The sequence below is a fragment of the Engraulis encrasicolus genome, chromosome 1 (genome assembly GCF_034702125.1).
Source record: "Engraulis encrasicolus isolate BLACKSEA-1 chromosome 1, IST_EnEncr_1.0, whole genome shotgun sequence".
NCBI classification, from domain to species: Eukaryota; Metazoa; Chordata; class Actinopteri; order Clupeiformes; family Engraulidae; genus Engraulis; species Engraulis encrasicolus.
This window is the reverse complement of record NC_085857.1, coordinates 7006007-7018506: the sequence shown is the minus strand read 5'-3', so window position 1 is coordinate 7018506 and position 12500 is coordinate 7006007. Positions and strand designations below refer to the sequence as shown.

Here is a 12500-nt window from a genome sequence, read left to right as displayed (position 1 = left end):
TTGCTTTCTTTCTTTCTTTCTTCCTTTCTTTCTTTCATTCTTACTTTCTTTCTTTCTTTCTTTCTTTCTTTCTTCCTATCTCCTATTGACCATGTCTTCTTTTCAGTATGTGTCGGCTAAATTTCTTGTCGTCCCTCACTGTTAGCACACAGCCTTTCCCTCTCCTAATGAGATTAACCGTGGCGGCTCTTTCATCTCCCGACGCCTCTGAGGTACTGTGTTTGGAAGTCAGAGGCGTGCTCAGTCCCTTTAGAAAGATGGAAAAAGTATTCTTGTGGGTGCTCTTTGGTTCAAGGTTCAATGTCAAAAAAGTTCACCAAGGCACTCCAAAAAGTATAGTTAAAAATGTCTTTATTATTATGACATGTCCACTAAGGACTTGAAGAAGGCTCAACTGCCGCTACGCGTGGGCAATTTTAAAAGTCCTTAATGGACATGTCATAATAATAAAGACATTGGTGAAGAAATTTTTTTTCTCTTTTCAAGCAACTTTTTTGCCTCTGAGTTACTGAAGACAGTAAGTGTTGTTGCTTTCGAGGCACGTGTTGATCTGTGCAACAGTCCAAGTACACTCTCTCTGCAATATATAGAGTAGAGCAATAGAGTGGAGTAGTTTAGAGTACTCCTATTCTACACTCTACACTCTATATTGCTGTGCAGAGGCACGTGTTGATCTGTGCAACAGTTCAAGTACACTCTCTCTGCAATGTATAGTGTTAGTGAGTCAGCAGTTGATATATTGAAAAAGGAAATGGTATTTCACATTTGTGTCAATGTCCACATCAGACCACTTTTAATCCAGTGTAGACCATAACATTACATTGCATTGCATTGCATTTGGCAGACGCTTTATAACCAAAGACCATCACGCTTTATAACCAAAGACCATCACGCTTTATAACCAAAGACCATCACGCTTTATAACCAAAGACCATCACAGCAGTTTCTCTGTAAAGATGCAGCCAAAGCGTGTTGCCGGATGCTGCTGCCAATTCGATCAGCTCAGACCGACGCCAGTTTTCTCACTCGCTGCCCATTTCACAGCCTGGTTTGACATTTTCAGCCGTCCGCAGGCAGGCAGCAGGGCTAACGGCTCCTCAGATATCTAGCTCCACAGCTCACAGTGCTGCAAGTCCCCGGCCTCCTCATGTACGTAGCTGTGGAGAAGACAAGTGCTGACAGGGGCCTGACAAGATGATGACAGCAGAGCAGAGTAGAGCACTGTGTACTGTCCATGCTGCTGACAGTACCGTATTTCCCCCCCCCCCCCCTCTCTTTCCAAGAAGGCCATTTAACCCATTGTGTCCTGGAGCGACATATACGCTGCATTCAGGTTCTTGAGATTTGAGCTGTTTTATTAAAAATGTGGGTATGTTAGAGCTGAATGAACACATTCTAGCGCAAAATGAAGGTTCTAGCTTTTAAATGCAACTCATTTGCTGTTTTTAAGTGCTTCGGAGGTAGCCTGGTTCACACCAGACGGTGTGTGTGTAGCTTTGGCGCCCCCTGGCGGAGCAGAGCTACACACACTACCGTCTGGTACACAGCCATAGAGCACGCTCCGTCTCCAACCAGAAAATAGACGGAGCATTTATTTCTTAAATATAAACGGTAACTCACATTGAGGAGTCACAAGACAGATTAGAGACTATATTGACTCTTTAAAGATTAACAGGAAGGTTTTTGAAGGAATTTTTTGGTGACGAGGCCGTGCAGAAGCAATAAATTCTCAGCCTATTTTCTGGTTGGAGACGGAGCGTGCTCTATGGCTGTGTACCAGACGGTAGTGTGTGTAGCTCTGCTCCGCCAGGGGGCGCCAAAGCTACACACACACCGTCTGGTGTGAACCAGGCTACTTCGGAGGCTTTGCACAAGTAGACACAGTATGATGTATCTTTCATGTATGTGTGTCTACATCGTGTGTGCGTTAACTTCCTTCATGCATGGGGAGGCCGGCCATCGAATTACAATTTTAAGTAGTAGGGCTGGGAATCGATCCAAATTTCCTGGATCGATTCAATTTCGATCCAGAAGTCTAAAATCCGATTCGATCCACGATCCAATTCGATTCAATTTGATATCGATCTTTTGTATTGCTGGGCTGTCACTTTAACCCATTTATGCCAAGAATTGTAAGACCGGTTATAAAAACCTAAATATCTCAGCCTTTGATGCCCACACAAACATGAACTACCTTGGTATGTGAGAAAGAAGTGGGAAACTTGGTATGAGAGAGAAAGGTGCTGGCACTATTTACTTGAACGGGCTGTGTGTATTTTTGCATGTATTCACCATGAATGTGGAAGAAAGCTACAGGATGTGGTTGAGAAAATAACACCTATAATCATCTGCAAAAAAACGATCCACAAAATTTTGAATCGATATCACATTTTTCGAACGTGAATCGATATTGGATCGCGATTCGATCTTTTGAACCCAGCCCTACCCAACACTAATAAACAGGCCAGTGAAGGCATCCTCTCGTTTCCCTCCGCCATCTGGTGGGTGTTATCAGAAAACAACATGCCCTCCCTCCCTCCCTCCCTGCGCCCGCACTAGTCTCCCTCGCTTTCTCACTGACAGTAAAAAGGTCCATATTGCCAAATCGTCACAGATAAAAAGCTCCCTAAGCCATGTATGGAGCAAGCTGCCTGTCTCTGAAACCACGCACCTCAGAAAATGGTATTCTGCCCAACTGTCAGAGCCAGGGTGTGTGTGTGTGTGTGTGTGTGTGTGTGTGTGTGTGTGTGTGTGTGTGTGTGTGTGTGTGTGTGTGTGTGTGTGTGTGTGTGTGTGTGTGTGTGTGTGTGTGTGTGTGTGTGTGTGTGTTGGCTGTGTGTGTGTGTGTGTGTGTGTGTGTGTGTGTGTGTTTGTGTGTGTGTGTGTGTGTGTGTGTGTGCGTGCGTGCGTCCGTGCGTCCGTGTGTGTGTGTGTGTTTTGGCCAGAATATCTAATTGGTGCCATCTTGTTGGCAGTGGCAGTGGTCCATAGTGGCTGCGTGGGCTGGGAAGCCGACAAGCGGGGACAAAGGGGTATATTTTCCCGGGCCCTGGGAGATAGGGGGCCCAGAATTGGGCCCCCATTGTATTATATTACACATATTGGGTAGGGGGCCCTTTCAGATGACTTTGTCCCGGGCCCGGCAAAAGTTGTCAGCGGCCCTGTGTGTGGGTATATGAGGAGGACGGAGGACAGGAGAGCAGTGTGGAGTCGTATATCGAGAGTCCCTGGGGACACCTGTTGTCATCTCTGTGGTGTGGAGTCGTATATCTAGAGTCCCTGGGGACACCTGTTGTCATCTCTGTGGTGTCTTAAGGTGGTCTGGACTGGAAGGAGGTGTAAACTCGAAAAAAGTTTTTTTTTTTTTCCCGCTTCTACTCTAAGGTGCCAAAAAGACATAGAGAAAGGGAGAGTGTGGGTGTGTGTGTGCGTGTGTGCATGTGTGTGTTCCTGCATGTGCCTAACCCCCCCCCCCCCCCCACACACACACACCCACACACAGACACACACACACACACACACACACACAAACACACACACACACACACACACCTTATTCCCTGCAAGATGAAGTGTTTTGCACGCCACTGTTTGTGAGTGCCAGTACATTGGATTGTCTCCAGGGTTCCACAGTAACTGAGGCGACCTTTTCCATTATAAAAAAAAACCCTATATATACAGACGAGCCTGGGCACGCCTCTGTGGAATACTGGGTCACCTCGGCTTTTTTTTGCCTGAAATTGGATGTGAATTATCTGGAGAGACTGTACGGTAGCAAGTAGGGAGACAGTGTATTTCTCAGTGGCTTAAAGGTACACTGTGAAAGAGTATTAGTTGTTTATTTCCAGAATTCATGCTACACATTCACTAATGTTACCTTTTTTCATGAATACTTACCAACACCATCAAATTCTAAGTATTCATTATGACTGTCTTCTCCATGAATGGCTGCCATTTTCAATTACCAGTAATAGATCTCTCTTGGGGCAAAACTTTCTATACTTTTGGTCAGACCAGTGACTATTAGAAATACATTCATGAAAAGGTCAGTCAACAGTAAATAGCCTGAATATCCAAGGTTTTTTTTTTGTCGGATGGAATTACTGGCTTTTTCAACCTGAAATGGGATGTGAATGATCAGCATATTCCCACTGTTGGTCCGCAACCAGGCTTGTACAAAATTCCGAATGGAAAGAATTTCAATTCAATGTAATGCCATAATACGAACACTAGGTGGTGGTGTTCTATGTACTTTCATTGGGTGGTGTAGATTAAATTCAAAGAAATTCAAGGTAATGGCACCACCTAGTGTTCGTATTATGGCATTATTTTGAATTGAAATTCTTTCCATTCGGAATTTCGTACAAGCCTGTCCGCAACAGAGCTCAGGTGGACCGTGAGGGCATTTGTACTTTTCCAAGATAAGCTAGCAGCAGGCTATATTTATAACATTATTACACAGCTAAACATAGCTTCACCACAATAAGACAGGGTTGTAGCAATGTGAATAAAAAGCTAGTGATCTGCATCGAAATTAGCAGTGTCAAATTAGCACCCGTCAACTGTCAATTCAGTTGACAGATGGTCCCTGAATATTTTTGGGGGGGACAAAGTGGTCCTCAATCTGAAAATGTTTGAGAAACACTGGTCCATAGCAAGTAGAGAGACAGTGGATCTCTTGGCTCCTCAGTTGCTTAAAGGCCTAGGTTTGCCTTATGTAAAGTCAGGGTTCCCACTGGTGCTTGAATTCCTTTAAAATGCTTGACTTTCAATCAAGTGATTTCAAGGTTGTGAAAATGCTTGAATTTTTGGTGAAGTGCTTGAAAATGCTTGAAATTTGTGTCAAGTCAAACTCAGTTAGCCAAATAATAGAATTCAATTGTTCAGGTACATCAAAAATCTGAGGTAGTGAGATGTCAGATGGGATTTGCCATTCAACACCATAAATTGATTAGAATGCAGGAAATTGCTTCTTAAAAACACATTTTCTGGGGGAGGACCCCCACACCCCCTTCCCGCCACCTATTAAAGGTGCTGGAAAATTGAAAATGTGGTGCTTGAAAAGTGCTTGAAGTTGTTCATAAAGAAGGTGTGGGAACCCTGCAAAGTCCGCCTCTGCTCCTGGCTCTGGGAATCATTCAGAGCTGAGTGTGGAGTGAGGGTAGTGGGTAGGAGGAGAGTGAAGAGGGACTTAAAGGGACACTGTGTGAGATTTTCAGTTGTTTATTTCCAGAGTTCTTGCTGCCCATTCACTAATGTTACCTTTATCATGAATACTTACCACCACCATCAAATTTTAGTATTCATTATGACTGGAAAAAATGCACTTTTCATGAAAAGGGGGATCTTCTCCATGGCCCGCCATTTTGAATTTCCCAAAATAGCAATTTTCAGCTGCAAAAAGGACTGTATTTGGACCATACTAGAAAATATTTGTTTATTACATCGTAAACTTTCATGTAAAGATCAAATTTGGCAATAGGCAGCCCAGTTTAAATGATCAGCATAGTTGCATTTTTTACCATTTCCTGCACAGTGTCCCTTTAAAGGGTTAGAATATCTTGGGATTTAACTTCCAGAATGTATGCTGCCCTTCCACAAATGTGGTCTTTTTCATGACTGTGTACCGCCCCCATCAATTTCTTGGACTTGGAAATGTACACATTTTCATACATGAATAGTTGTATCTTCACCATGTCCGCCATTTTGAACGATCAGTTTTAGACATCTCTGGGTCAGATCTTTGGTCAGACCAGTAATTATTAGAAATACACATGAAAAGATCAGTCAGTAGTTAACAGCCTGAATGTTTTTTTGGTTTTTTTTTTTTTTTGCTTTTTTTGTCGGAAGGGATTTGCCATTCTTTACCCTAAAATTGATGTAGGATTGTAGGAAATCGCATCTGAAAATACAAAACTGTCTGGGGAAGGGCCCGCAGACCCCCAACCACATAATTGTTACCAATTCTTTTTATTATTATAGAGTGACTAAAAAATCTACCTGCCTCAGTGACTGGTGGGGGGGGGAGTTAAGTTAAGTTAAGTTCTACCCTTGGTGTGTGTGTGTGTGTGTGTGTGTGTGTGCTTTTGAGTGTGTGTGTGCGCGTGCGTGCGCGTGCGTGCGTGCGCGTGCGTGTGTGCGTGTGTGTGTGTGTGTGTGTGTCACCTCACCTGCTCCTAAGAGATGAGCTTCTGAATGAAGGAGTGGGATAGATGGAGTGATGCGAAAGACAAAAAAAAAGGTGGAGCTGAAGTCTGAGCATAAGAACACTCTTGTCTTCCATTGGGCTAATTGGGCACACACACACACACACACACACACACACACACACACACACACACACACACACACACACACACACACACACACACACACACACACAGAGATACCGCGCACACACACACACACACACACACACACACACACACACACACACACAGATACCGTACACACACACACACATACATACCGTACACACACACACACACACACACACACACACATACACACACACACACACACACACACACACACACACACACACACACACACACACACACACACACACACACACACACACACACAGACACACAGATGCACACACTTTCAATTCTTTCCTTCAGTTTTCTCTCTCCACTCAGCTTGCTGTGAGCCAAGTAGCCTAGTTGCCAGCCGTAGCTTAATTAGATCATGTCTATCACATGTCACATGGCGGCTTCATGGCGGCTAGCCGCGCCAGCTGTTGCTAGCCACGCTCTCGTCGCAGCAGACAAGCCATGCAACAGTGTTGCCAGATCGGGCGGTTTTCCCGCCCAATTGGGCTGCTTACGGTAGGATGGCCGGCTGCGGGTAAAAATTGCATTTAGCTGGAGAAAAAAAAAACGCCCAATTTTTTGGCCATAGAAATCACATATAATTGAGCGGGATTTAGTGCTCCCAGGCCAGGCGGGTTTTGAGCATTGTTTTGGGCTGGAAATCATCCGACTCACCTGGCAACACTGGCCATGCAGAGCGGTACACAGAGACAGATAGGGCTGGATAAAATAATCGATCTAATCGATAATCGATCAATATCATTTAAAATTCACATAATCGATTCACAGGGCACAAAATCGTTTTTTTGTTGTTGTTTTTTTTTTTTTGTTCTATTTCTTTTTGTTCTTTTTGTTTAATTTAGGTCTATGGAAAATACCCAGTAGGTATTAGTCAATTAGGCCTAGGCCTACTTATTACAAATTAGCAATCTGTTAACACTGTCAAGCCACAGCCCTTTGATATTTTTATATAAAAATAGGCAACAGCATCTTTTAGGGGAAATCCTTGCACCAAGAAGGGAACAGATTGAATCAATTCGTAATGAATCGAATCGAATCCAATTGAATCGTGATTAATCGATTCAAAGCCCTAAGAATCGAAATCGAGTCGATACAGGAACATGGCTGCGATACCCAGCCCTAGAGACAGACGTACAGCTGCTAATTAAGGGCAACCTGGACACTTCGCTTGAAGGCTCATTGGAGCGGACTGCCCGCCGCCCAGCCCAAGCACTCTGCATGGAATATATGTGTCCTGGTTTAATAAAAAAACAAAACAAAAACAAGAACAGACGGTAACATAACAAACTGACACACGGATGATGTGGGTATGACATGAGGCGTGTGATTAATGTGGTGTGCTCTGAACGTGTGTCAGAGTGAGATGCTATTTTCAGTTTTGCTTGTTTTGGTTGTTTGTTTGGGAGTGGAGAGTACCATATGGTGGTTGTCTTTTTAGGTCAGCTTACCTAGTCCTAGCCTAGCTAATGCAGATGTGCATGGCCTGTATAACTACCGATACAGCTTTGCAATTTGTGCACATTCATCAATAAATTAAGTATTACATTGTCTGTGATATGTGTTTTTGTGTGTCCTTTATACCACTACCAAAGACAATTTTTCATTTCATGCAATGGACAAAAAATGTCAGAATCTATGTCTACAATATTAAATTAAGAGAAACAGGAGCTTTGCTAGTCCTGCACCCACTTTTTGTGACAGATGTGCGTGTGTTAAACTCCCACCCTAACCGTAGCTGAAGTGTCCTTGAGCAAGTCACCTAGCCCCACGTTGGTCCATGTTGCAACCAATATCTTGCCCAATAAAACAAGTCAAACTTCCACATCTAAAGATGCTCCGGTGACACCCTTCTTTCCCTGCAATTACTACTCCTTTACTGTGACGCACCAGATTGTGAAGCGCAGGAGCGGGAAGGATATCTCTCCTTTCTACGCAATACCAAGATACGTTGGATAAAAGTGTCAACTAAGCGTAATATAAACTTAATGTTTAATGTCTCTCGACACCCGTAACTGACGCGTCCTTGAGCACGGCACCTAATCCCACACTGGTCCAAGTTGCAACCAATAGCAAGTTGCTTTGGATGAAACTGTCAGCATAAGTGTACTGTAATATAATGTTATTTAAGTGTCAACATAAGTGTAATATAATGTTATTTAAGTGTCTCTCTCTGGGCTGTTGTGTCTCCACAGATTATTGCGTATCAGCCGTATGGCCGCTCTGTGGACTGGTGGGCGTACGGAGTGCTCCTGTACGAAATGCTCGCCGGACAGGTAACCTATGCTCTCTCTTCTCTCTCATCTCATCGCACTTTACCAATGTTTCTGTCTCTCTCTCTCTCTCTCTCTCTCTCTCTTTCTCTCTCTCTGTCTCTCTGTCTCTTTATCTCTCTCTCTCATCGCACTTTACCAATGTTTCTGTCTCTCTCGCTCTCTCTCTCTCTCTCTCTCTCTCTCTCTCTCTCTCTCTCTCTCTCTCTCTCATCGCACTTTACCAATGTTTCTGTCTCTCTCTCTCTCTCTCTCTCTCTCTCTCTCTCTCTCTCTCTCTCTCATCGCACTTTACCAATGTTTCTGTCTCTCTCGCTCTCTCTCTCTCTCTCTCTCTCTCTCTCGCTCTCTCTCTCTCTCTCGCTCTCTCTCTCTCTCTCTCTCTCTCTCTCTCTCTCTCTCTCTCTCTCTCTCTCTCTCTGTCTCTTTCTCTCTCTCTCTCTCATCGCACTTTACCAATGTTTCTGTCTCTTGCTCTCTCTCTCTCTCTCTGTCTCTTTCTCTCTCTCTCTCATCGCACTTTACCAATGTTTCTGTCTCTCTCTCTCTCTCTCTCTCTCTCTCTCTCTCTCTCTCTCTCTCTCTCTCTCTCTCTCTCTCTCATCGCACTTTACCAATGTTTCTGTCTCTCTCGCTCTCTCTCTCTCTCTTTTTCTCTCTCTCTCTCTCTCTCTGTCTCTTTCTCTCTCTCTCTCTCTCATCGCACTTTACCAATGTCTCTCTCTCTCTCTCTCTCTCTCTCTCTCTCTCTCTCTCTCTCTCTCTCTCTCATCGCACTTTACCAATGTTTCTGTCTCTCTCTCTCTCTCTGTCTCTCTCTCTTCTCTCTCATCGCACTTTACCAATGTTTCTGTCTCTCTCTCTCTCTCTCTCTCTCTCTCTCTCTCTCTCTCTCTCTCTCTCTCCCATGTGCACTGTTAATCCCTCTCCCTTCCATTCCAACTTCGACGGACCACCCATATGCGCTGCAGCTCTGTTCACTGTACTTACCACTGTGACAGTGTGTGTGTGTGTGTGTGTGTGTCTCCCGCTCTCTCTGCACACAAAAACACACTGTCCGTTTTATTGTAATGCTCTCAGGCTGATAAAAGAAATGTCGGTAAAGAAATAGTTGGGGAAATAAATAGTGCCGTCTATATTCTCTCTCTCTCTCTCTCTCTCCCTCTCTACCCCCCCCTCTCTCTCTCTCTCTCTCTCTCTCTCTCTCTCTCTCTCCATCTCTCTCCCTTCTAAATGCACTCTTCTCTGCACGAATAATCGTAATGACTTGTCACAAACACAACACACTCACACCCCCATAACACTAAACTCCAACCCCCCTCATCTCCCCCCCTCTCTCAGATACACCCCTCACTACACTCCTCCACTCCCCTCCCCTGAGACATGTAGGAAACAGGTCACTCCCCCTGATACCTCCCTGTGCTCTTTCCATCTTTCTGTTTCACCTCTCTCTCTCTCTCTATCTGTCTCTCTCTCCTCCTTCTCCTCATGTGTCCTGTGCTTTCCATCTTTCTCTTTCACCTCTCTCTCTCTATCTGTCTCTCTCTCCTCCTTCTCCTCATGTGTCCTGTGCTCTTTCCATTCTTGTCTTTCACCCCTCTCTCTCTCTCTCTCTCTCTCTCTCTCTCTCTCTCTCTCTCTCTCTCTCTCTCTCTCTCTCTCTCTCTCTCTCTGTCTATCTCTCTGTTTCTCTCTCCCAGCATCTCCTCATGTGGGGTTCAGTCAGTGTTCAGTAAAATTTTGCAGTGTTGATTTCACACTCTGGGTGTTAAATTTGACTTGCCAAATTGTTTAATTAACTCTTGCAAAATGCACTGTGTGTACTGTACTTGTATATCTGAGGCAAATGCACTGTGTGTATATCTGAGGCACATTGTAATGTGTGTATTGCTGATTGGCTGAGCTTAGGCTGCCCCTAAAATCACTGAGCACCAGTACTCTGGGGGATATGGTGTGGCTCTGTTCCTCTCAGCTGTTGTTCACAGATGTCCGATGAAAGCTACCTCTTTTTTTAGATATGTATTTTTTTTTGGGGGGGGGGGGCTTTTTGTGCCTTTTGATAGGGTTAGTGTGAGAGCACGACAGGAAAGTAGTGGGAGAAAGAGATGCGGAAAGATTGGGAAGTGACCACGGGTGCATCACTGTGGTGTGAGATAAACTTGCAGAAAGAAGAGATGCTAACATAACATGTGAAAACACATTTTTACCTAGGGCAGATGATAAATACATTAATTAATACATATTCTTAGCAACATAAACAGAATGACTTCAGAATGGTCTCCCTGGTGCAGAGGGGACATTATCAAAGTGGGAATAGTGGGCTTTGCATTGTGGGAAGAGGCAACAGCTTTGCATTGTGGGAAGAGGGAACAGTGGGCTTTGCATTGTGGGAAGAGGGAACAGTGGGCTTTGCATTGTGGGAAGAGGGAACAGCTTTGCATTGTTCACTCACTGTTTGTCTTTTAGCTCAATCATTAGGTCAGACTGTTGTGTTTGTTCAATCTATCATGAACTATCTTGCTGCCTCGCCAGTCTACAGTTCTTTCCCAGGTCCCTGGTCTCTAACCCCCCACCCACACCCCCACCCCGTATCCTAAACCGTAGTGTCAATCGGTATGGACACATTTTGAAGAACTGAGTGATTTAGTAGCCTATCATGTTTTAGCATACTGTAAGATGCACATGGGGGAATTAGTGGCCACAGGAATTAACCTGTGTGAATTCAATAAAATAATCTGTGTGAATTTGACACATACTCAGCACCTCATCACCACCCTTACTTGCAATAGCTGTAAATGGTTGGTGGAATGACTGGCTGGTTAACACCACACTTACATCTCTCAAGTCTCTTTCAAACTGGAAAGAGTAGAGTAGAATAGAGTAGTCACTTTATTGATCCCCGGGGGGAATTAAGGTGTCAAGTAGCTTACATAAAAACACCTAATGCCCACATGAACATGAACATTTCAAGACACATGTAACACAGGCGATAGTCGAGGAGGAAAAAAAACGACTACAGAAAAATAAAAAGGCAATTGTGCAGAAACATATTATCTGAGTTGGGGTAGACAATAGACAAGATTGTGCAAAGCAACATGGGATTTCCCAGGCTAGCGGAGAGGGACAATGGGTAATGAATATGTATTGACACTCCAACGCTGTTTACCAATCATTGAGAGTAAATAGAATGGAGGCCAAAATTCTATTTCATTGTTGAAGCCAAGTTGGAGCCAAGGTTGGACCCAAAAAGACCAAAAAATGGCCAAATCCCATTCATTCCTATGAGAGACATAAAACCCTGTATCTCCCTTAAATGCCACTCCAGGGGGATAATTTTTCGCTCAACTAGTAGGTCCCCTTGCTCTCCAACTTACCAGGGTGGTGATTTTTTGTGGTGATGTTTTGTTTTAGAGAGATATTAAAAGTTAAATTGACCAATGAGCATCAGAACATGGTTTGATTGACCGTTAGAAGTCTTGTTGTTGTCCAATCAGCACCTGCGTTTGGCGTTGCTAAGGTGGAATGTAAGTTGGAATGTTCCCAAATCTGGCTTCAAAGCGTTGAATGGCAAATAGCGTTGATTTGGCGTCCATTCTATTTACTGTCAATGTTACCGATGCTTCCTTCTGTTTCTCTCCAAAGCCTCCCTTCGACGGCGAGGATGAAGACGAACTCTTCCAGTCGATCATGGAGCACAACGTGTCCTACCCCAAGGCCCTGTCCAAAGAGGCCGTGTCCGTCTGCAAAGGGGTGAGAAGAAGAAGCACATTTTCGTTTACATTTACATTTACATGGCTTGAATAGCACATTTCATTTACAGTACATTTATATGGCTTGAATAGCACATTTCATTTGCAGTACACAGCATTTCCAAAATGCTATAAATGTTACATTG

The 12500-nt window shown here is 44.1% G+C and overlaps 1 protein-coding gene across 1 annotated transcript in view; it reads left to right on the top strand.

Moving 5' to 3' along the window:
* Positions 1-12500, top strand: part of LOC134446826 (protein kinase C alpha type-like) — a 289331-nt gene that overhangs the window by 241561 nt on the left and 35270 nt on the right. The window contains exons 14-15 of the mRNA XM_063196121.1: positions 8528-8608; positions 12248-12355. Coding sequence (XP_063052191.1) covers positions 8528-8608; positions 12248-12355 — 189 coding nt within the window. The remainder of the gene's footprint in view (positions 1-8527; positions 8609-12247; positions 12356-12500) is intronic.